General features: G+C 38.2%; 1 protein-coding gene across 4 annotated transcripts in view; it reads left to right on the top strand.

The window, feature by feature from the left end:
- The window catches only part of LOC114655426 (sodium-driven chloride bicarbonate exchanger-like), a 326,186-nt gene that overhangs the window by 39,428 nt on the left and 260,607 nt on the right, over positions 1-26,151 (top strand). For 3 of the 4 annotated variants that reach the window (XM_028806403.2, XM_028806404.2, XM_051930579.1), the window contains exon 2: positions 1,296-1,328. The exons of the other annotated variant lie outside the window; for it this stretch is intronic. In XM_028806403.2, coding sequence (XP_028662236.1) covers positions 1,296-1,328 — 33 coding nt within the window. The remainder of the gene's footprint in view (positions 1-1,295; positions 1,329-26,151) is intronic. 4 annotated transcript variants of the gene reach the window in all.

Genomic DNA, 26,151 nt, shown 5'->3' with positions numbered 1-26,151 from the left:
TATATCTTTCAAGAGAGAGGGAAACCATAAAACATCTAGCTTGAAAAGACAAAAAGAAAACATTGTTCTTCAAATACAAAGAATTTATTAAGATAAGACAAGACAAGAAAAAAATGAGCCAAAATGTAGTGTCTAAAAAGGCAATCTGAAGCAAACAGGAAAGTTGCAAAAATACTCAAATAAACAAGTGTTAAACAACACAACCAATTAACAACTGTTGAGATCATCATTATAAATAGCTTTAAAGATGGACGTTCCTTATTACAACAAGCCTGAGGGAGCCTGTCATGTGCAACAGTCACTTCAGCATGGGAAGACTGAGAAATATAACAAAGCAATGATGTTAAATATTTGTGGTCATTTGCATAAAATTTGCACCAATCAGCCTACAAATAAATGGTATAATCTTTAACAATTCTTTACTATATTTAAAGACCCCAAAATAGTTAAACATATGAAAAGTCTGTGGAAAAAATCTATACCTAAATATAAACTTATATACAAATTATTGAGAACAAAATAAAAAATAATATTATCTGACATTATTATTGGTAATGTGCTGGATACAAATGGTGCAGAATATAATAATAATAATAATTCATTACATTTATATGGAGAAACCAGGAAGCGAACCCACAATCTTCCACAGTCTCCATACTGCAAAGCAGTATATCACAGTCAGACTAGTGTTACAAATTTATACAAAAAATCCACTATCCATTACTCAGGATCCATAAACAGAAGCAAATGTAAAAAACATTTCTGTAATAGCTGGAAAGTCAAAACTAGAATTTTGTCATCCAAATCAACAAAACCAAGAGTGTCACACCAGACTCATAGAACAATAAGTGAGCATAACCCTCTAAGGAGATATATTTTAATTTGTCGCAATTTCTGGAAACGTAGTCATCAAAACCGGGCATCTCTAAACTGGCGCTGCGTAGTGTGAGTCATTGTGGGGAGTGCCTGGCATTAGATTGGCACCCTCTCTAGGCTTGATTTCTGCTTTGCACTTAATGCTCCTGATAATTATTTTGGCTGCCCTTGACCCTGTATTGGCTCAATAAATGGATGGGATGGATTTCCATTTATTTAGTGAACAATTACTTCTACAATACAATTGTTTCTAGAATTGGATAACTGCAGCAGTTGCTGATTGATTGACTGACTGGGGGAGTCCGCAGTGGGATTGAACTGAGCAACATGTATGTGACAAAGAAGCCAAACAGACCAGAATATCAATAGCTTAATGAGTTAGTAGACCATGCTCTCTAACACTGGCATGATTTTTACAGGTACTTAACCCGAATATTGGGAGCAAGAGTGTGGTGAGTTTCCATTTTATTCCTGCATGTTAGAAATTTGCATGAAGTGTCTTGCATCCCTTTTGTTTATTGTTAACGTCGGAAAAAAATGCCTGTCCATTTTGAAATTCCCACTTGTTCAATATTCCAGTAGTTACAATCTTCAATGTTCTTTTATGTAGCAACACTACTGAAACTGACTTTAAACACTGTTGCAATGCTATTTTTTTTATTATAATTTTGGATATGCTGAATACATCTTCTAAATATGGAAAAAGATAAGCTCTGGTCATCTACAACAACTGATAATGTATTCATAAACACGAAAAGTTGTAATCTGCTTGTCTGTGGTATATTGTTGATAATTTTAATGCCATTTAAAAAAAATTTTGAAACGTACACACAATGAAGTACTTTATTGATGTCAGAGAGACAACACTTTCATTTTAGGCGTGTGACTTTTCTGATGGGTTTGTTGTCAGCTGAACTCTAAGTGCTTTGCTCTGAGTAGCTGTTACACCAAGATTACAGCCATGATTACGTGCCTTGTCTGTTTTTGGCTTTGATGTATTGCTTCTTTGTGAAAGAGATGTGCCCTGCTGGTCTGTTTTTTCCTTGGTGTGGGCATTGCACTTGTCTTCTAGCTTACAATAATGTTTTGTGATCAACTTTTTATTGAAGTGGCAGAAGGACATAAGCACAAAAATCATGCATAAATATAAGTAAATAAAGAAAAACAAAGTAGAAATATAATCACTCTCCTCATGGCTGTAGGCGCTTTGTGGGGTACATTGGGTCAATATCCCCCAACCCTAAATTTGTCAGGGTAATACTAACCCAGCCCCACCATTCCTGGACTGATTCTACAAACAAATCTCGCTGGTAAAACTGAGAGCAAGTCTGTGTCAGATGCATTTGAGTCTGCGGGTTGTTACAGATTACAGGAAGTTGTCAACTTACGACATATGCGTCTTGCAATTATTCAACTTACGACCGCTCTCACATCTCACCTGCAAATGACAATTTTCACCATGCCAGCTCTGTATGCCATGACTCATGCATCTTGATCTCAGTTTATTAGCTTTTGAATTCAGTTACATTTGTGTTACACTTACACAAAAAAAGGTAATTGATCTCGACACAAAAATGAAGGTGATCAAGCAGTATGGAGGAAGGAAAGCGAATGTGATTGCATGTGACTTTAAGTTATCCCAATTGTAACCTTTGTTCATCACACACCCTGTACTGCTGCCTCGGTTAACCTGTGAAACTTCTATGTTGTGACTCACAGTGTGACGCTTCGTGTGAACCGTCACGAAGGGGTAATGAAAACAAACTGAACTCCTTTATCTATTATGTTTATTATTAACAGGCTGAAATATTACAACAGTAAACATGAGTGCACAAACTCTGCTGGTACATTTCTTCCTTTCCTAAATGAACACTGGGAGAGGCTCACACTGATGACATAACATAACACAGACAAAGAAAGGACTCATGAAGCTGTTAAAAGTTTGGCACCCATGCGAGCAACAATAATAAGGAAACAAAATAATAAAAAAATAATTGACAAAAAAAGATAGAAAATCTACATTATGATGATAATTGATGATAATAAAGGATAAAAAACAATTTTAATGGGCTTATTAAACAGTACTATACATACGGTCAGATCTGAATACATATACTGGTCTGTCTTACGTCCAGATCGACTTACATCAGACCCAGCGACTACCTGTACTTATAAGGCCTCATAAACCATAATAAATTTACTGAAGTCCCTTACATTAACTGACTAGTCAAATATAATTACAAAATTTAAAGCAATAGAAGTATAATAATCATCTTTAAACACTGACAGTGATTCCTGTTACTGTTAAACCAACATATACAGAGAACTCAATATCACTGTCCACTCAATGCACATCGTTGAAGTTTTACTAATCAGGAAGACAAGTATAGTGAACTTTTGAGTGAGTCAGATGTGAATATGAAGAATGACATGAGTTAGTTCATACATGGTAGTTATCCTATTTTAACAGGAGTTTTAATAAACCCTCCTGGGAGAGACATAATGCCTTGACGTTAAGCAAGTCTTAAGCAATGCATGCAAAGCCTGAAATTACCGTAATGTTGTTGTGTTGATCGTTTAGGTTTATTTTGCCATAACTGTGTCTCTTGTACTGCTCCAGTTGTGGCACTATTATTTCTTGTTACCATTCTGAATATTATTTTTGTTTTAATGAAAAATGATGCATAGGAAATATAAAGTTTGAGCAAAGAATTCACAGCAATGTTGTTATTCTGAATACCGTACATATTCTATATAATCGAAAACTGAAGATCTGGCTCCTTAAACGCTTCATAGGTTTTAATGCTTTGTTTGTTTAAACAACAGCATTATGCTGGATCTTTTGATACTAATGTCCGGTCTTTAAACTCCCTGTTGTCATTGGTATCAAGAAGGGCAGAACTATTAGGACACTGAATTGCCACTTAACCACTTCCAATGCAGCAGTGCAATAGATGACATCTTGTGCAATAGTGTTCATGTGCAATTAAGGTCTTATGTTGAATGTTTGTGTTCTACCTTATTTCTTCTTATCCTTTCTTATCCTTTTTTAATTATATTTTATTTATATTTTGACACCGCAGGGACTGCACCTAATTTTGTTGTATTTGTTACAATGACAATAAAGATATTCTGATTCTGATTCTGATTCTGAACAGGGCTAGAACATATAGTGAAATGTACCCAAGATGAGATAAGCAGCATTAAGTGGCTTAGTGGGACTGGTTGTGGTCCCATCAAATAGTGTTTATAAGGAAGGTGATAAGAAATTTTAATTGAGTGAGTTGGAAAATCAAATTCTTAGAGTGCAGTTTTATATTGTTAAAAATGGTATTCAAGGCAAGAGGATTGTGGAGGGGAGAAAGGTAAGAGGTCGGTCCCCTTTCCAGACTGAAATTTTCAGAAGATGTTTTGGAACGGGTTGACGAACACGGGAATAGAAAGTTTAAGAGAGTGATACTAAAGTGTGGATGGGCAGAGGAGAAGAAAAGGAGAGCTCACATATCCTGAGCACTGACCAAGCTGGAGTTAGGAGAAAATGGGTGAAGGCATAAGATCATACAGAGACGTGAATGTCAGATGTCCCGCCTTGTTGAGTATGTGCTCAGAATGTATTGATAGCAGTGTATTGCTTGGGTGGGTAAAGGCAAGTATGTCCACCAATTTTGAGGGCAGCATTACGAAATATGGGTATACAGGAGTGACACTTCACAGGGCAGTGGTATGCTTATCCACTTGGTACCAGATATGGAGTGAAAGAATAGTGTTATACTAGCATTAACTGACAGCAAGAGAGATATTGACCAAAAGATGAGGAATAGTCAAAAGAAGCAATTTGACAAAGCCAGAACGTAAAGCAAAAATAGCAGTCAAAAGTACAAACTATGACGGAACAGAGGCACTGACTTCATTGAGGATGCATTAGCTATTAATGGAAGCTATGGCAGCAATGAAGGCCAAAATGTCAATTCCAAGGTGTCTAAAACTTTTTGAGATAAGGACAAAGGCAGGCATTTGTTCAGTAAGAAATAAAATATCAAAGAGCTCAAGGGAGGATTTGGTACAATTTCTTCTAAGCCCAGATACTTCATAAGACCTTCATAAGACCTAAAATAGTGTAGAACATGAGGGATTATCAGAGAAGTAAAGAAGAATACAATCCACATATGGAAATTATGGGTGGAGAATTATGTGTCACAATGGGAGTTTGATAGTGGAATTGCAGATAGCTACCATCCAAGGAACATGTTAAAAAGGAAGAGGTGATGGTGGGCAGCCTTAACTGGCTATGTTTTTGATAAAAAAGGAGAAAAGATTGAGGTGTCAGTGAGCTCAGCTGATTTTAGAGTTGAATTAAATGTTTTGATTAAATGAATGAATTCCTTATTAAATCCTGTTTTAGTCATTAGCTGCAATAAAAATGACCAGTTCACGTTTTTCAAGATCACGTGACTGGCATGCAGCTAGTCCTTTAACAGAGGCTGCAACATCAGTAATACATAAAATCTGACAAATGTTAACAGAAGGCAGTTGTGAGTGGATAAATCCATCTGGTCAGGGTGTTTTAATTTATGAATAACTTTCTGTAGTCAACGAACAAGGACTTAGCGTTCATAAGCAGAGAGAGGGTGTGACTTTGACTTAATGTAGGATATTTGCTTTGTTTTACGACCAGACTAGTAAGTGCCAAGAAGCTGATGAAGACGATTATACTTCGATTTATGAAGTGTTGTCTGCTCAGTGGCTGTCATTATAATCCAAGTCATGTAAAGGGCATTTCATGTGGAATGGTAGGTGAAGTTATTTAAAGCTTTCCTTGTGTGGTAGGGACTCAATAACCACGGAGGCCATGCTGGGCAGACTCTGTAAGTCTTCTTACACAGCATCTGATTTTATAAAGGGGCAATTTTAAGAAAATGAACATTGAGTCTTGAAGCAGGAGTCTCTGCACAAGCCAGGCATCAGTTGTTATTTATAGGAGATGTGGCTTTAAAGCCAGACATTACTTTAGCCTGGTGGACAAACATATTTGTGTGGAGGTGGAGACAAAAAGCAATATGGCTAAAATTGCTGAGCACTTTTCTAAATTTGAAATGCATTGTAATGGGTCTCAACATACTTAGAAATATTAATTTATATTTGTCCTCATTTGAATTTCACAACCCTGATGCCCCATGTTCTACAAACTAATCAGTCTGCAGCTACTAAGATTATACTCTAATCACTCAAATGTGTTCAATAAATCCTTTTTTTTATTTGGCAAATAGCAATTCTAGGAACCCTCACCATCTCCTAGTAAAAATGAATGTGTTTGCAGTTTACATGACTTGCAAATCAAGATTATACATAAAAGCAATTTCATTTAGTAACTAGAAGAGGTAGCTTTTACACAGCAGAAGAGGTTGCTGAAAGTCATAAGCAGGGAAACGGTTTTGTACAGAAATGGCAAAATTTGGGAAAAGGAATGGAAATATTCAGAAATACAGCAATCGTATTTGTTATGGTGTGATGTGTGTTATGTGTCAGTGTGAATTATTTTTTTATTTTATAGTTTTTAAGTGATTACACTGCACAACAGTTTTTTTGAAAAGTCTTGCTTCCTGAAACATTTTTGCTGATTATGACAGATACCAACTGGGTATGCACAAATATAGTTTTAGTTTTACTGCATCACGTAGGAACTTTGAGAAATAGACATTTATATGTTTACTGACAATAACGTATTTAGTCACGTTTAAGTTTCGCATAAGCTATTAAATTCAACAGAATTAAAAATATTTTGCTCCTGATTTTCTTTTGTATTCAATGTCTGGTGCATCACTTTGTAGTATCCAACAGTATTCAGCAAGCATTGACGGATTCCAGTTGCCCTGGTATCGTTTCTTCATCATAGCAATGTCCTGATGAAACCTTTCACCATGTTCATCACTGACAGCACTGAGATTTGCGGGGAAGAAGTCCAAGTGTGAGTGGAGGAAATAAATCTTGAGTGACATGTTGCACTTCATTGTCTTGTATGCTTTGAGAAGTTTGTCTACCAGCTGAATGTAGTTTGGGACTCTGTAATTGCCCAGAAAATTGTCAACAACGTCTTTGAAGGCTTTCCAGGCAATTTTTTCCTGCCCATCTAACAGATCTTCAAACTGCTTATCACTCATAACATGTCTGATCTGGGGGCCAACAAAAATGCCCGCTTTGATCTTGGCGTCAGTTTTTCTTGGGAACAGCTGTCTTAAATAACGAAAACCTTTGCCTTCCTTGTTTAGTGCTTTCACGAAATTCTTCATGAGTCCCAGTTTTATGTGAAGAGGAGGCAAAAATATCTTTGCCGGGTCAATAAGCGATTATTGTGCCACATTTTTCTGTCCTGGAACTAACTTTTTACAGAGTGGCCAGTTATGTTGAGAATAGTGCGAATCTTTGGCACGGCTGTTCCTTTCACAGACTCACAGACGAAATAACAGCACTTTGTATACCAGAGCTGCAGTCCTAGTAACAGAGCAACGACTTTAAGATCTCCACAGATATTCCAGTTGTACCTGCTATACTGGACGTTCTTCAGCAAAAGTTCCATATTCTCATACGTTTCTTTCATGTGTGCTGCATAGCCAACAGGTACTGAAGGATTAACGTTGCCATTGTGTAGCAGAACAGCTTTCAGGCTTAACATTGATGAATCAATGAAAAGACGCCACCCATCCAGGTTGTGATCACAACCCAAGGCCGAGAACAATCCTTTAATGTCATAACAGAAACAGAGACTGTCGACGTGTGCAAAAAATTTGGTTATATCATGATTGTCGGCCTCAAAACACAGAAATTTTCATACCTAGTGACAGCAAACACCATTCCTGCAGTCTCGAACCCAGCAGCTCGGCCTTTGCTTTTGACCGATCCAAATCTCTGACCAAATTGTTCAATTTGGACTGTGTTATCAGATGTAGATCGCTTGATGAGCACAGTTCAAAATCCGGGTCAATGTCACTGTCAGTACCCTGCATTGCAGTTTCTTCATCTGGTTCGTCTAAGGTCCAATCCTCTGGTGGTTTCGGAATTGGAAGACTGTCGTCATGTGGCATGTTAGGATATTCAATTGACTTCTTGTTTTTGGCAGAGAAACCAGACACATTAGTCAAACAGAAGTAACAGTTCATCACATGGTCTTTCTGTTCTCGTCATATCATCGTAACAGCAAACGGCATCGTCTTTCGAGTGCCTCTGAACCAGGCTCTCAAACTGACAGCTCATGTCGCACAGCAAATGTGAGGCGCCCATTCCTTGTCTTGATCACCCATTTTGCAGCCAAAATATAGACGATAAGCTTTCTTCTCAAGAGCTGTCATCCAACGTCTCTGAGGCACAAGTGTATATTCGCCACAGATATAGCAGAATGTACCGCGGCTGTTACAACATTGATGAGACATAACGTCTATAGCGTCAAGCTTACTTACTGTTATATTGCTACAGATACTCTACTTTACTATACTGATACTATACATACACACTGACTATCTATATTAACCAAATGAGCAGGATCGGTGTATTCAAGCCACCTTTATAGCAGTCTGAGACAGCGTCAAGCTCATTCAGACCTGCCCAGGCATACCCAGGATGTCAACTTCCACAGAACAACTTCCAACCTGGCCTGATTACATGCCTGGACATTCCCAGGCTGCACAAACCGTTGTTGATAAGTCACTTATGGGAGCGAAAATGTTTGGATACAAATAGAAGAAAAAGTCACGACAAAACTGAAGATTTCTCTGAAACGTTTTGGGTAAATTTTGATGTGATATTTGTGATCAGCACCCAAAAATCTATGAGAAACACACAACAGTGTTCAAGAAGCAAAAACTTTGTTGTGCAGTGTTATTTTTCATATATTTTTTGTTATTTTTGCTGGTTTCAATTATAATGCTGTAATTGTATTCTGTCTCTTTAAAAGTGTTTATATTCCTTGTTCTTTGTGGGTGGAGCCCCAGGAGGCGGGGTCACCCCGGCACCACCTCTCCTGAGCCCACCCTCTGGCTATAGCAGTCTGCTGACAAGGCTCTGGAGTTGGAGATCATTCATTTAGAGTGGAGTGTTGAAAATATTGCTTTCTATTTGGATTTCCTGTTTTTTCTATTCTTTTTCTGCTCTGCTGTTAGGTTATTCTTCTGGATTGTCTATTAGGACATGGTTTCTGTGGATTGCTTTTCTATGCCCATACTTTTGACTCTTTTTGCCCTTTTCATTATATTTTTTCTGTTTTGGTTAAATAAATATTCCTTTAGAAAAATTCAGAGTTTTCCCTTTTTATACAAGCCAAGGGTTTACGGCCATCCTTCCACTTGTGGGGCTTTTGTAATAATTTAGAGACATGATCATCTTATTTTTGAGGCTTAAATCCCTTTTGGGGCTGTGAAGCCTGAGGTGGGTCACTACTTAAGTGCAGATGAAGGCCTTTGGGGTGAGGCCTTTTTCCAGGCAGCCTGACCAGGGTAGTAAAGCCTTTTGGACGATTCATATTTATTTTGCCTTTGTGGAAGACTTCATTTGATAACAATGTGGTTAGTGATGTGCTGGAATGAGAACTTGGTAACGCATGGAAATAACTAGACAAAAAAAGTATGTTGACTACAGAATTGTAGCCAGTATTGTATTTTGGCAGAATCAATAAGGTAACTATTTACTCAATTAAACAAATATGTATCTAGTCGGGTAGTTAAATAATAAATCAATTATGGAGCAAGTCAATCAGTCCTTTGAACATTCTAAGGGAAAGTCAGACAATCAACAAAGCATCCAGTCAGTCATTCATTCATTGGAAAAATCAGAGAATCTGTCGTCAGTCAATTGTACATTCAATCATTTATTCACACAATCAATTCATTGATCAGCTGTCCTATCAAATAATCCATAGATAAAGTATTCAGTCAGCCAGTCCTGCAATCAGTCAGTGGTAATGTCAATGTTTTCAATAGGCAATCAATCAGTCCAGAATTTGACCGATTAGTCACTTAATGGGTCAATCAGACAATCAATAAATTTTATAATGATTAATTTATTCAATTAAATATTCAAACAGTCACTAAATCCAAACCTTCACCAATTAATGATACAGTGATTCAGTCTATCGGTTTTTCAAACTTCTGAAGAATGAATTTATTCATATGATCAATGACTTGGTCAGTCACTTTATTTTGTAATGTCTTATTTTACTGCAGTGTTGGAGATCATGTGGTGAAATGATGAGTGCTTACCACGATATAATAGTAAAATTGTACCTAGTAAGTCATGATTAATCATGACTTTGATTATTTTCTTCTCACAGCATATTGCACCAGCTACTCTGATGGCTCTGTTACTTTCTACACTGCTGACCTCCAATTGTTTCACCAAGACCTCATCAAACCACACAGCCAAAGTCACACAATGGGCTTGGATTTTCCAAGTAGCGTCTTGACATTTTCTTTTGCAGTTTGAAAGTATTTGCATTGTGTGCTCAGTAATATATACTGAAATGTATGGGCAGTTGTTTATGGTAATAAAATGCTTTATTATGATTGCAAAACTTGATTCTTTATAATGTGATTAGTTGTTCTAATTTATATTGCTGTGCTCCAATTAGATCATAGCCATTCTGGAAGAAAAGGAAGACAGTGTGGTGTAGTGGTTGAGACTTTGGAATTCAAACCCTGACGTTGTGGGTTCAAATCCTACGACTGACACTTTGTGACCAGTCACTTTACCTGCCTGCCTGTGCAGACCCCTGTGACCCTGTAGTTAGAATATAGCGGGTTGGATAATGGATAGATAGATAGATAGATTAGACAGCATATGAGTTAAGGATAGATAGATAGATAGATAGATAGATAGATAGATAGATAGATAGATAGATAGATAGATAGATAGATAGATAGATAGATAGATAGATAGATAGATAGATAGATAGATAGATAGATAGATAAAAAAGCCTGGAAAAAAACAAAAGAAATTGAACCAATTGTATCTCAAATGTTATATGTCACCATGGATAAAGGTGTCAGCCAAGTAAAAAATAACAGTTATAAAGAATGCAGACAACACCATCATGATTGGTCTCATAAATGGTGGAAATGAGTCACCATACAGTCAAGAGGTGAAAAGTCTGGTGGGGTGAAGGGTGGTCCACAATCTTCTGCTTAATATCAACAAGACAAAAGAAATGATTGTAGACTTCAGAAGGACCTCATATCTCTTTGAGCACCAGACGCTCTATTGTCAGCAGAGTGAAGACAATGACATCATTGGGAGTACATCTCACAGAGGTTTCTCTCCTGGATCCAGCATGTCTTTTTCCTGATCAGGAAGGCCTAGCAGCAGATTTACTTCCTGCAATGCTCAAAACATGCTTTGTCTTCAGAGTTTATTTTTGTGCCATTTTAATTTCATCTTTGGATGGCAGATGTGGTTGTTTGAAGTCATTTTCAGCCATGCCAATAGACATTTGCTCAAATATGTTTTTTGTTTCTATAACATTCACTTAAGCCAGTGGCACATTTTGAAGACTTCTAGTCTGAGGGGATGTCAAACTTGATGACTGCTGCTGTTGATCTCATCATCTGAAGATGTAAGATTACACAACCAGAAACTGGTGGGTTATTCAAATTAGATGAATTTCCAGCATGGTTTCTCATTTCCAAAGTGTTGCAAGCCTGCCTCTTTTTCTGACATACAAGAATGTACCACCTGATGGAGCTGCAACTTTATTCCTTTGTTCTTGTTCCAATCTCTCGTAGTGTTTAAAACTCGTGACACAAAACACCTGCATTCCTTATTTCTCATAGCTGCTTTATATACATTGTACTTCCAATTGAATTGACTTCATTGATTCTCAACTCTCGCATATACAGAGTTCAGACATAATGATAATAATAATACATTTTATTTATATAGCTCTTTTCCCATGTTCAGAACACTTCACAGAAATTTGGAAAGAACAACAGCACCTATGCAAAACTGGATACAAATAATATCTGCATAAAATACTAAATAAAGATAAATATAGCATATACAAAGTATTGAAATAGAATAAGTGGCAATAGACCAGAATAAAATTCAAAAATACAAATACATCATGAAAACATTGAACAAATAATGTAATCTGTGGTACAGAGAGATTAAACTTAAAGAAGGGTCTGAATGTCAGTGTATGTTAAAGGTGTTCCTGAAAAAACAAGATTTAAGTTGTTTTTTGAAAGAATGAATTGAGTCGGCCGATCTCATTCATTTAGGGAGGTTGTTCCAAAGTCTGGGCGCTATAGAGATGGAGGGTCTGTCAACTACAGGGTGCAGGTTGCTGAGATTTACAAAATCAATGGACCTTAGTGGGCAGACAGGAGTACAGTATATTGATGGAGTAGGTTACTGATGTGGTCCTGTGGAAGGCCATGTAAAACTTTATAGGTTAATATTGGAATTTTAGGCTGTATCCTTTAAGGCACAGGGAGCCACTGAAGGTGGAGCAGGATGGGCGTTATATACTCGCTGTTGCTGGACTCTTGCAGCAGACGTCTACACCAAATGGTGCTGTGATAACAGATTAGAAGGGACTGCCAGTAGGAAGATACAGTAGTCGATATGGGATGTGATAAAAGCATGAACAAGTTTATTAGCATTGGAAAAGGAGAGGATAATCAATATGGGATTTGCTATGGTGGAAGTAAGAAAGTTTTAATATGATGAATATGGGTTGAATAAGAAAGGGAGGAATCAAAAATGACACCAAGATACCTAGCAGAAGGACAAGGTCCGATGAGATCATCACCAGTGCAAATTAGCATGACTTTGATTTTAAAGAGTTATATTGCATCCTTGTTTTAATGTTACTAAGGCAAGTTGTGAGCTGAGGAACTGATGAACTTTCACTTTGAACACTATTTGTTTGGCCAAGGCAAGTCTTAGGCTGGTTAAGTTAAATATCTGATTTATAGAATAAAACATCTGTTTTATGATCTCAACTGTAATTTAAGTGTGTTGGTACAAATAAAGTTAGGATGTCCTGGAGTAACAAGCAGGCACTTTGAACAGTTTCAAGCACTTTTTCCCGTGTGATAGATAGATAGATAGATAGATAGATAGATAGATAGATAGATAGATAGATAGATAGATAGATAGATAGATAGATAGATAGATAGATAGATAGATAGATAGATAGATAGATAGATAGATAGATAGATAGATAGATACTGTAGATAGATAGATTAGACACCATATGAATTTATAATAATAGATAGATAGAGGACAGCACGTTGGCATAGTGGGTAGCGCTGCTGCCTCGCAGTTAGGAGACCTGGGTTTGCTTCCCAGGTCCTCCCTGCGTGGAGTTTGCATGTTCCCCCCTTGTCTGCGTGTGTTTCCTCACACAGTCCAAAGACATGCAGGTTAGGTGCATTGGCGATTCTAAATTGTCCCTAGTGTGTGTGTGTGTGCGCGCACCCTGCGGTGGGCTGGCACCCTGCCTGGGGTTTGTTTCCTGCCTTGCGCCCTGTGTTGGCTGGGATTGGCTCCAGCAGACCCCCGTGACCCTGTAGTTAGGATATAGCGGGTTGGATAGATAGATAGATAGATAGATAGATAGATAGATAGATAGATAGATAGATAGATAGATAGATAGATAGATAGATAGATAGATAGATAGATAGATAGATAACTTTATTTGTCCTCAAGGGGAAATTTGCCTTTTAACAGAAGCTCTTTAAATAAATGAATGCATAAATAGACAGATAAATAAATATATATACATACTCAATATGATCTGAACACACACAAGAATGACTACAAAAGGAGATAATGTAGACATATTGCTGTTGGTATCAAGGAGCCTTCATTGTGTTTCTTGACACACTTCTGCTGAATAAGTAGTTGACTGAAATTCCTCATTGTTAGTGTGTTAACGAGAGGATGTGCAGCATTGTTCATAATGGCATAATGACACTCAGTTTTGTTTTAATTGTCTCCTTCACTACAATCTCCAGGGGGTCCAGAGTGTGTCCCATAACTGAGCCTGCCCTTTCAATTACCTTGTTGATACAATGGGTCTCTCTTGAAGTGATGCTACCAGCCCTGCACACCACAGTGGCCATCACAGTTATAGAAGATGTGGAGGATGTCACTACTCATATTAAAGGAACACAGTCTACCCTTTCTTATATAATTCCTTTGTGTTACAAGACCAGCCCAACCTGTTATTGATGTGGACCCCCAAGTACCTGTAGGAGTGGACCACCTCTATATTCATTCTCTGAACATTGTCTGGACATAGAAGCTCTGTGGTGTGGTGAAAGTCAATAAGTTGTTCCTTGGGTTTTGCTGATGTTAAGTTGCAGACAATTCTCTTTGCTCCAAGAATCAAAGTTCTCCACCTGACTCGTCTCCTCTGTCTCATGTTCCTTTATTGATACTGTCCATTAGTGCAGAGTCATCTGAGAATTTCTGCAAGTGACATTGCCAAGAAAAGCTTGTTTGAGTGTTCATTCACCTCAACAATGAGACTTCAATTCTGATTTGTGACTCAGACTGCGTGTGTCTTGTTGCTGTGTATAAAGTAGGGAAATAAATCACAATCTGTTGGAAATGTAAAGAAAATGCAATTTGATATGAGTGAAGCAGGCTATTTATTCTGTGAAGATTTCCATTAAGGAAGGCACAGCTTTGTACAATGGTTTAGCCATCAGCCATGAAACAACAGAAATGCTGAGAGAAGTACTACCATTGGAAGATTTCAGACATACAGTGTGGCCTGGTTCTCAGAGAAGGTTAGTCAAGTCTCCCAGCTTCATATTTAGAAGTGCCTTCTCTGTATAAAAATACCTCGCCACATCTAAGGGCCTGGCAGTGTTCCATGATAGGGTGGTTTGCACTGAGAACACTTGTAAAGCCTCCATGAGGGACATCAGGACATCAAGTGCTGACAGTTCACTCGCATGAGTGTGCAGGTATTGGTGGTTAACTCTTAAAAAAAAGTCAACAGCATGGAGGAAAGTTATTTCAAAAAGTATATACCTTTTCTTACCTCTGTTGAAAATGTTTGACAGCTAATATTCAGTACAGGGTACCTGAGAGAACAAATGATATTTTTAAACTTAATTTATTAAATGAACAAAGTTGTGCAAATATTATACCATTATGTAAAAATGTATCCAAGTAACTGTAAAACAGTAAGCTTAATGTGCATCACAGGTAAATTAATGGAAGGAATTATTAAGGATAAGACTGAGCAATACATGGCAAGAACAGGAGTTTTACTGAACAGTCAGCATGGGTTCCAAAGAGGGAGGTTGTGTTTTACCAACGTGCTGGAATTCTATGAGGCAAATAGCAGGGAATAACAGAACTGAAAGGCAAACATTTTTACAGTGAATGACCACTGAGAATTTCAGGCAAATGTGGCACCCTGATGGTAAATTATTGGGTGAGCAGATTTTCAAAGTTCCATATTTGGACAGCCGTGTAGCATGTATGATCACACATAAAGCCTCATTTGTTTAATGTCTCTCATCATCATCAGAAAGGGAACAGGGCATGAAAATTAAAAAAAAAAACAAAAACAAACACAGGTAAACCCATACTGTATGACTGCACACGATGATTGAAGTGAAAACAAATAAATGTTATTATGCTATCTATTTTTGGGTGCTTTTGGTCCATCTCATGATGCTGTTCAAATTTAACAGAAGCTCCTAATCAAGCAGGGTTCCCCTGTGTGTGTGCTGTATGTGCTGTTATAAATGTATTGTGATGATGTTTGTGGCCCTAAAAAACTTTCTAGATGGGTAGCTTGTTGAAACTGGGACATTTTGATATGTTTCAGTTATTTGTCAGGATGTATGTATATCATGACATTCAGATTGTCCCTGTCCCTGGGATGTCTGGTCACCCTAATAAATTATAGTGTCAGTGAAATAATTAATCATTATTATCTGCAGATAATGGAGGTATGAGGTTGGTTTAGTATAACGTTCATTTAGAGTTATATATTTATATATATGTATAGTGACCACAAGGGGGCACCAGAGAGCCCCAAGCCACAGACACAGCACTACACCACACATTTATAGAATAAAAGAAAGGATATTTTTTCCACCTTTATAGACCTCCTTCCAGCGATGTGCCACAATTACACAATAAACCGAAATAATAAAGCACCAATTCTTCCTCCTTCTGTCCTCCAGTTAAGTCTTCCGACACTGACCCCTGGATGTGAGGCAGTGGGATCCCTTTTAAGGCAGATCTGGGAATGCATCCAATGCTATGCCATATCTCCCTGGAAGCACTTATTGGCTGTAAAGAAGGTAGTTTGGTCCACCCTCTATTGACACCCAATTCCCATCCATTATTTTATACCAGCTGAAGACTAAGTTATTTTTTTGTCTAGCCGGCCAGTCCATCCATTGTACCTCTCAGGCCTACCATGCATGTAATAAACCATGCTCCTCCCTGGCCTGGATGCCCTTTCTTATCCTACTATGTATATATATATATATATATATATATATATATATATTACATACATACAGAAATATATAGTCTTAAACATGACAAAAGAGACACTTGTATATTGTTCCTGGCTGCAAAAATGGATATTAATAAGGTACAGATGTGTACAGATTGGAGTCCACAACAGAACTGATTTTCTAGGATAAGATAGCGGTTTTAAGGGAGAGCGGTGGAAGTGATGTCACCCATAGGGCCGGAACCAGAAGTGGTGCCATTGGAGCTGGGGCTTGGGCCGGAAGTGACGTCATCAGTGGGGCCGGGCAGAACTTCCCCTAATTGGTCTGCAGAGAAGTGAAAGAAAGAGTCAGTGCACTCTGCCACCCCCTGGTCTGGCATGGAATTACTCTCATTCAGACCCTTTAGCTGCCTCCCATGCGCATGTGTGTGACAATGTATATAACATTTTGTTTTCCTTGCATACAGTCTTTATCTAAGGAGCCAAACACTTTTAACCTTGTACCCCTCTGTTTCCATTTGAATCCTTAATTATCTATAAAATTAAATTGATTTCAATGGAAAAGTTTTGTGCTATGACTTCTTCATGATGCCAAGTTATAGTGTTTGGAATTGGGCCGTTGTCTTTCTGTATTTTACTAATCCATCCTTCAAAGTAAAGCCCTTTATGGTTTTGATGGATTAACTTTCCATTACTGTGATGATAGAAATACTTAGTTGATCACCTCATCATGCTCTTTAGCAAAATTACCTTTGCTCTTCTAACTATTGTCGTTTTTCCACTGATGTTTATTAAATATAATAACTTAAACATGTTTTTAAGTATTCTGAAATGCAGACAGTTTCTAAAAGAGTGAACAAAGGGTTCAGAACAATTAAGAAACAGCAGAGAATGAAAAAGAAAACCACAAGAAAAGGGTGAGGAGCACAGATGAGGAAGATCTGACAGACTTTCACAAAACAGTTTTTGGTAATACCGCTGTTTTACACTGTTTATAGGGCTGCACTTATGTAAAGCACTTAAAATGTAAAAATGGGGATTATTTAAACAACCTACATTTATATAGTGCCTTTCACAGTGTGCCTTATCAGAGAAGGCTTTCTTTACAAAGTGACATTAAAATACAATATAAAAAGCACTGCAATTACTTACGGTAAACTAAACTGATCAGGACCTCAAGAGCAGAAGCAGATGTGCCGCTTGTCACCAATGGAAAGCGCGGACAGATCCACACCACTTGATTTTGTGCGGACAGCACAATGAGTTGGTAGGAATGCTTTTCCGAGATTTTCAAGTAATGCCTCATCCTGGAAGGCAAGAATCAGAAAGGAAGAAGACACCCTACTTGTTCCATCAGACTTTGTAGATCGTGTTTCTAACTGCAGCATCTTCTTGATCACATTAATATCCGGCTTTGCTCTGAGATAACACCATTACTCTGGAACAGTCTGCCACCTAGTGGTTTTAACAAAACTAAACACTTTCTGTAAAGGGGTAAGCAGTTCTCCCAATCCCTCTCAATCCCTTATTGTAAGAGAAACATTTTAGATATGAAACTGTTTCCTGGCACCCCAAAAGAAGCCCTACAAGGACATATATGTTCCCATTTTGGTTCATTTCTATGTGTTCTTTCTGTTACCAGGGAGCTGTTACACTTCAGTTTCACGATTTCACAACCTGAAAAGTGGTTCTCAATCTTTTTTGATTTTGTCTTGTATTTTTAAACTAAGTGGTCTTTATTACTGCTTCACTTGTTGCAAAAATACATTAAAGAGCAACCTCAAAATGCTATGGACTAGGAGCACCCAGTCTCCTTAACACAAAACACAATAAATAAAAAATTAAACAGATTTGATCATTTTTGCAGTAATTTTTCAGTTTCCTGAGAAGTAAACACAGCATTTTCTCATTTCAGACTTTATTCTTTTGTATCTTTTTAGATTAGACAAGATTTGATTAGATTAAATAAAATAAACTTTTTTAATCCCATACAGATATTCATATGCATAGAGCAGCATAAACATAAAAAAATTATACAGACTCACAGGACAAGTAATACAGCCAGTAAATCAATCAATAAGTCAAAAAATAATTAAAATAAACTTAACAAGTACATTGGGGTGGAAGCATTGAATTGCCTGATAGCAGTGGGCAGAAAAGACCCTAGAGGGGCTTCTTAGGACAGGGGTCGCCAATTCCGATCCTGGAGGACCACAGTGGCTGCAGGTTTTCATTCTAACCCTTTTTTTTTAATGAGTGACCTGTTTGTGCTGCTAATTAACTTCTTGTCAATTCATTTTAATTGAGTTGCTTTTTCAAGATTTGTTCCTCTGAATTTCTTCATCGTTCCTCTGAATCGCTTCATTTCTTTCCTTAAATGGCACCTAAACAGAAATGAAATGTGAAGTGAGGGAGCCAACAGAAACTCCAACCAATTTTACTCCAACCAGCTGCTTAATGAGGTGTAGAGTCTTGTTAATTAAACCCTTTCTTTAATTCCATGGCTTGTTGCTGCTGTCGTCGTGCATTAGCAGACATTTCCGAAATTGTTGATTTTCTATTTTCTAAGAGCTCTGTTAAAATGTTTTGGGCACCTGAGCAGATCAACATTCCTTCATCTTTCTTTATTTTCAGATATTGTATAATGGACACCAGTTGTTTTGGCTCATATTGTGTCTCATTATTGTTTGGCTGCTAATTAAGTAAAAAGAAACAATTAAGGGGGCTGAGTCTTCAAGAGCAAGTCAAATAAAATTAGTTCAAAAGAAGTTAATTAGCAGCAAAAACAGGTCACTGATTAAAAAAAGGGTTAGAATGAAAACCTGCAGCCACGGTGGTCCTCCAGGACCGGAGTTGGCAGCCCCTGTCTTAGGACACCGTTGGTGGAATGAGCATGTGGTCAAAAGTGTTACTCCTAGAGGGCATTTTTCATGTTGGCATCCAATTCTGCCACCATCCTCTTATCCACAACAGTTTCCAGTGTCTCTAGGGTTCAGTCTTTGATGGGGCAGACATTCCTGATCAGTTTGTTGAGGCATTGTGCTCGTGTTTAAGCTCAAGTTGCTTCCCCAGGAGAGACCACTCTGGCTACTATGGGCTGGTAGAACATTTCCAGCAGCCCACTGCACACATCAAAAGACCTGAGTCTCCATAGCTCTGACCCTCCTTGTACAGAATCACTGTGTTGTCAGACCAGTCCAGTTAGTTGTTTAAATGGACCCACAGGTACTTGTACCACTCCACAACATTCATGTTCTCCCCTTGAATGGTGACTGGTCTCAGAGGCTTTTCTGTTTTGCTGATGTTGAGTTGCAGGTTGTTGTCCCTGCACCACAAGACAAAGCCCTCCTTCCTGTACTCCGACTCATCTCCATTATTAATGCAGCCTATGATGGACAAGTCATCTGAAGATTTGTGTAGTTGACAAGAGCTGGCATTGTGCTGGAAGTCTATTGTGTAGAGAGTAAAGGTAGTCCATGATCCAGGAGATTGTGGAACCATCAAGATTCAAAGCCTTGAGCTTTTTCCCCCAGTCAATGAGGCAGAATTCTGTTGAAAGCACTGGAAATGTCCACAAATGTTATCATGACTGTGGTGCTGGCTTTGTCCAAGTGGGAGTAGGTCCTGTGGTTTAGGCAGATGAGCGCATCCTCCACACTACATCACTTCAGCAATGTGTTCATTTGACTTCAAAAGGAACCTCCTTAAGTATCACTAAGGCCTTTAACATGGTCTAAATTTGAAGACTACAGCAATTTGAATACATTTTCAAGGAGCAGTCTTCTAGGCAGATAGCACCTCACACTCCTCTGACCTGTCTTCACTTCTCAGCCCAGTTGTTATCAGTTTGTTCAGCCCGTGTCCGTCAGTGTTTCCTCCCACAGCCCAGAGACACACAGGCTAAATAGACTCAGGGATCTAACTTGGCTCGGTCTGAGTGAGTCAGTGTGAAGCTGTTCTCTGGCACACTGGCTTCCCTGCCATAGTTAGTCCCTGTCTTGTGCCCTATGACTTCTAGACACAGTCCATCTCTCCACATCTTTGTTTTAAAAAGGCAGGTTTGGAATTTGGGTGGTGGAATTGATTGCAAGCAGGAAATACAGCGCCTATAAAACATATTCAACCCCTTGGAAGTTTTCACATTTTATTGGTATGGAACATTGAGTCTCAGTGGATTTGATTTGGCTTTTTTGAGATTGATTAACAGAAAAAGACTCTTTAATGTCAATGTGGAAACAGATCTATGCACAGTGATCTAATTTCATTAAACATATAAAACACAATTGATTCCATAAGTATTCGTACAATTATACAATACAATTAATTTTTGTATAGCCCAAAATCACACAAGGAGTGCCGCAATGGGCTTTAACAGGTCCTGCCTTTTGACAGCCCCCCAGCCTTGACTCTCTAAGAATTCCCAGGAAAAAAAACATTTCAGGAAAAAAATGGAAGAAACCTGTGGGAAAGGCAATTCAAAGAAAGACCCCTGTCCAGGTAGGTTGGACATGCATTGGGTGTCAAAAAATGGGGGTAAATATAATACAACATACAGAACAGAAGTAATCCTCAATACAATACAATACAATAGTACAATAGCAATATTACAAGTACAGAGCAGAATTCAGCAGTACCAGCAGTAGATGATATCACATAATAGGATTTGGATTTGTTCAGAGTTCTGGAGACCTCGGCCATCAAGCTGCCTCCCTCTATTGACCATTTCACAGCTGAGTCAGCGTTGGGCCAGCCAATCCGATGAAAGAACCCCTCTACCCAACGATTCATGTGATCCTCCATCAGCGATGACTTTACCTTAGGCAGGCAAAACAACTTGGCATGTGGGCCATGGCACCAAGTGTTACATTTGAGTACCAAGAAGAGAAACAGAATAGGTGAGGGTTAGTAACAAATTATAACCATCTTATTACTTATGTTTTAGTGCTAATGACTAACAACAGAGATGCAGTCTGTACAGTTAATCAGCAGCTCTAGTCAGGATATGCTAAACTGAAGTAGTGAGTCTTCAGCCGGGATTTGAACACTGAGACTGAAGGGGCATCTCTTTTAGTAGCAGGCAGACCATTCCACAGTTTAGGGGCCCTGTAACTAAAAGCTCGACCTCCCACTGTTATTTTATTAATCCTTGGAATCAGAAACAGACCGGCATCTTGAGATCTTAATGTGAGCTCTGGTTTGTAAGTTATGATAATTTCAGAGCCTTGGCCATTTAAGGCTTTATATGTTAAAAGGAGGATTTTAAAATCTGCCCTAAACTTAACCAGTGTAAGGACTTAAGAACTGGAGTTATGTGTTCATATTTCCTTTTTCTTGTAATAATTCTTGCAGCAGCATTTTGGATTAACTGGAGGCTGTATAAAGAACAGTTTGAGCATTCAGTGAGCACCACATTGCAGTAGTCAATCCTACTAGAAATAAATGCATGAATTAATTTCTCAGTATCCTTCATATTTAGAAAATGCCTTAATTACCCAACATTTTTAAAATGGAAGAAGCACGTTTTGGACAATTTTGTAATGTGCTCTAAACATGACACCCTAGAGTCAAAGATATCACCTTTATTGCGGACTGACTCAGTAAAATTAATGGTGATTCCACTTGAGTTAAAGGATGAAAAAACTTTGTTATGATCAGCATCATTCCCTCCAATAATTAACATCTCTGTTTTATCTGTGTTTAAAGACAAGTAGTTCTCATCCATCCACTCCTTTAATTCACTAACTGAACTAATTAAAGACAGCATTAGAGAAACTTCATTTGGTCTAAAAGAAAGGTATCAGGGTGTCATCTGCATACGAGTGAAAATTAACATTATGTTTTCTAATGATAGATCCCAGTGGAAGCATGTAAAGTGAAAACAGTAAAGGTCCCAGTACTGCGCCTTGCGAGACACCATATCTCACTTTGGTATATAATGATGGACTACTGTCAGCACATTTCTGTACGTACTTAAATCGATTTGATAAATAAAAACTACACCAAGTAAGGACAGTGCCTGTAAGCCCACCATCTTTTTCCTGTGCAGTCAGTATTTAACAGATGCACCTTTGGCAGCCATGACATCCTTGAGTCTGTGTGCTCAGGTCTCTTTCTTTTGTTATCAGCTTGGCATATCTGGACTCTGCCATTTTTCCCTTTTCTTCTTTGCAAAATGGCAGAAGTTCTGCATGGAGATGGTGAGGGAATAGCCTTTTTCAAGTCAGTCCCTGAATTCACAACATTCACATTGTTGTTTTGAAGACATTCCTCTGTAGCTTTGGGTTTATACTGGTGATGTTGCCTTGCTGGAACACAACTCAATCACCCACCAAGGCATAGGTCTCTTGGAGGATACTTTAGGTTCTTCTCCAGGATTTCCACACATTTTGCCTCATAAGCCTTCCAAAGCCTGCTGCAGAAAGGCATTACCACAACATGATGATTCACAGAGAGAATGGTATGGTTTTGATAATGCGTGGTGTTCAAATATGGCATTTAGTCTGATGGCCAAAAAGAACAATTTTGGTCTCATCAGACTATAGATCCTTCTTCAGCTGACTTCAGAGTCTCCAACATGCCTTCTGGCAAACTCTAGCCAAGATGTCATGTGCATTTTTTCGTTTTTGTCACTCTTCGTGAAAGCTGTGATTGGTGAACCACCAGAAAAACAGTTGTCTGTGCAGTTTCTCCAACCTCATTCACTGTAGCTTGAAACTCCTTCAGATTTACCACAGGTTTCCTGGTGGTTTTCCACAATACTTTTTGACATGCACAGCCGCCACTTAGTTTTTATGGACAGCCTGCTCTAGCAGATTCACAGCTGTGTCATAGATTTTGCATTTCTAAATGATTGATTTAACTTGACACCAAAAGGATATTCAGTGGCTTGGATATTTTCTTGTCTTCATTTTCTGATGTGTGTTTTTCAATATTCTTTTTCTGAGTTGCTCAGAGTGTTCTTTTGTCTTCATTGTTTGGTTAGACCACCATACTGACTCACCATAACCTGGCCCATCCAGATAAGCAGTGACGTGAAGTGAGGTTCATGGCTGGTGAGGCACTGACTCCTTCAGAGTCAGATTTTCAAATATATGAACCCAAAAGAGTAGCTTATTCAATATTCAGTTGGCAGCAGGCACATTGACTACTGGTTATGTTTCGTATCTCATAGGCACATATTTGTATAAAAAAGAACGTTACATTTATAGCAACGAGAAAGATCGGAGAGAGCACATTTGCTCTGTACCCTCTATGTGTTCTAAATTTGCTGTTGCAATTCCACAATTCATACTCATTCAATACAAATGAAAGTATAGAGTGGTGTACAAAAAAAACGGATTTCAATTTTGATCTTAGTTTTATTCTGATGCTTTAATCAATTTTAATAGAGACGGTTCAACAAAAGGATAACAAGAAAACAAATGAATATTTTATTTACGGTCAAAATTTAGTTTTTAAATATTGGATTGTTTTTTTTTCTTAGTCTGATCCCATTTTTTTATAAAATTGAAACCCATTTATGATCTTGCCTTTATTTGAAAATGAAGTCCATGTGCCTATCCTTCTCCACGAAAATCTCTATTTTCCTTAAGTTTTAAAAATCTTAATCTTCCAATTGACAGTCAGTCGGAACAAAAAATAAAAATAAATGGACTGCTGCAGTACACTTGACTTTCTGATATCACTAACTTATTGATGCCTAGAGCCTCTAAGTAGAAGAACAGCACCAATAAGCACCTGTTGGGCTCACATACTGTCTGCCTCACCTTGTGCCTTTTCAATGCGGTTTTATGTCCAATCAGCAAGACTAAATATGCCACACACATTCATCAGATAGTAGCAGGACTGTGGAAAGTCAGGGAGTATAAAAAAACATGTCTGCAAACCTTATATTGGCAACATACAGTGAGACATCAACAGGCATGTGCCATTTGCATGCAATAACCCAGTGTGTGAGGGAGAGTGCAGTCCGAGGTGAGGTGAGCCTCATCTTGTCGCTACCGCACCTCGTGTTTCTCCTGTGTATTTAATCAGGAAATGCGCAAATTCAGCAATTTTGACTATAAAAATGATCACAATTATTTCAATCATACAGAAAACAAATTTATAGGACAGACCAGTGGATGCATTTATTTTATGTTATCATTATTAGATTTTTTACTTTTCATGATGACAGGTCCCCTGATCACATGTTCCTGCAGATAAGGTGTGTTTAGACTACAATCAGTTGAAACCTCAGACAGGTAATCTCCCCTGAACTGATTCTGTGACTTCTAAAGTCAATTAGCGGCATCAGTGATGATTTAGGGGTATCCTTTTGTATATATAGATTAGACCACTTTGTAGAAATTTGTTTTGCTCTTTTTGTGGTGATTAGTGTCATAAAACCCAAAATAAATCCAGGGTGATTCAACCTTGTATAACAATAAAAGGTGACATTACTGATGGGGTGAATACTTTTTATAGGCTCTGCACCTACAGTGTGTTAAGATTTTAATATGAAAATGCACGGTGTATGCATGTTATGAAATCACAGGGAGACACAAGAATAATTTCAGTTCTTTACATGGAATTACTGGGAAGACAAAAAATAGCCTGTCTCTTTGTTAGGAGTTGTTACGTTTCATTTTAGACAGGAAGTCTGTTACAGAGTTTCATCTTAGTACTGTCTGTACTTCAGGTCTTGTGCTCAGATATCCATCGTATTCAATTCTTTTTGCCGCCGGGGATTGTCATCTTGTTGAAGCATTTCAGCACCCCAGACAGTTTGGTAGGCACACTTCCTAAAAGGATATTTGGTAACAGCATGTCTGCAACAGACTGCTTTGTGCTTGATTGATGACACTGTCTTCATTGTTGTTTGAAAGCATCCGATAGTGTGGATTACAGCAAAAGATATCTGAGGAGAATGTTCTTCGCTGCAGTTTCTTGGAAATTAACTTGGTTAGCACTTCTCTGTCCATCACTGCATGCTTTAAATTTCCTGGACGTGAGCTAATTCATCCCGCTGTCCTCACAAGGCAGTACTGCTGAGTGGCTAAGGTTCACATCACTTTGGTGGGTTCACCATCTGACCCTGAGAGCAGCCCATGTTTTATCAGCAGTGGGACATTACCCACATTTTAATGTGTCATGGAGGGCATGAGCCTATCCCAGCAATGTTGGCTACAAGGTAAGAGGGATGGGGTGACATAAAAAAAGCTAGTGTGTTGTCATGTGTACAGGGAACAGTGACATTCCTACTTACATGTCTGACCAACATACAACATGTCACCACTTATTGGCACCATGACATATCAGTGTGCATGCGCTTTACAGCACGTTACCTTACCCACCACAGATGTACTGAAATACAGAACTTAATTTCTGATGTGTTTTAGATAGTATCTTCCCTTGAAAGGAGCTATATAAAATAAAATTGCAGGCTTAACCAGAAATAGATTTAAATTTGAATAAGTTTAACCATAGAAAATACAGCCTAATGAGACATATTGAAAATATTATCTGTTATGTGTATAGTATATTAAACACTAAATCACACATTTCCATCAAATTTCTTTAATGCTTTTGACTTTGTAGGGTTCTGGGGAGTCAGAGCCAATCCTGATGGTATGATAAAGAAGGCAGGCCTTGCACCTGAACAGGACACCAGCACGTCGCATGTTACACTCGATCATAACGTCACTCCAGAGTCACTCTCAAAGTCAAGTCAAGTCAAGTGACTTTATTGTTATACCATCCATACAGCAGCATACAGTGACACAAAGTTAGTCAATCCTCAACATTTGTGTGTTTAA

This window comes from Erpetoichthys calabaricus, chromosome 8 (assembly GCF_900747795.2).
Source record: "Erpetoichthys calabaricus chromosome 8, fErpCal1.3, whole genome shotgun sequence".
NCBI classification, from domain to species: Eukaryota; Metazoa; Chordata; class Cladistia; order Polypteriformes; family Polypteridae; genus Erpetoichthys; species Erpetoichthys calabaricus.
This window is presented reverse-complemented; position numbering and strand designations above follow the sequence as displayed.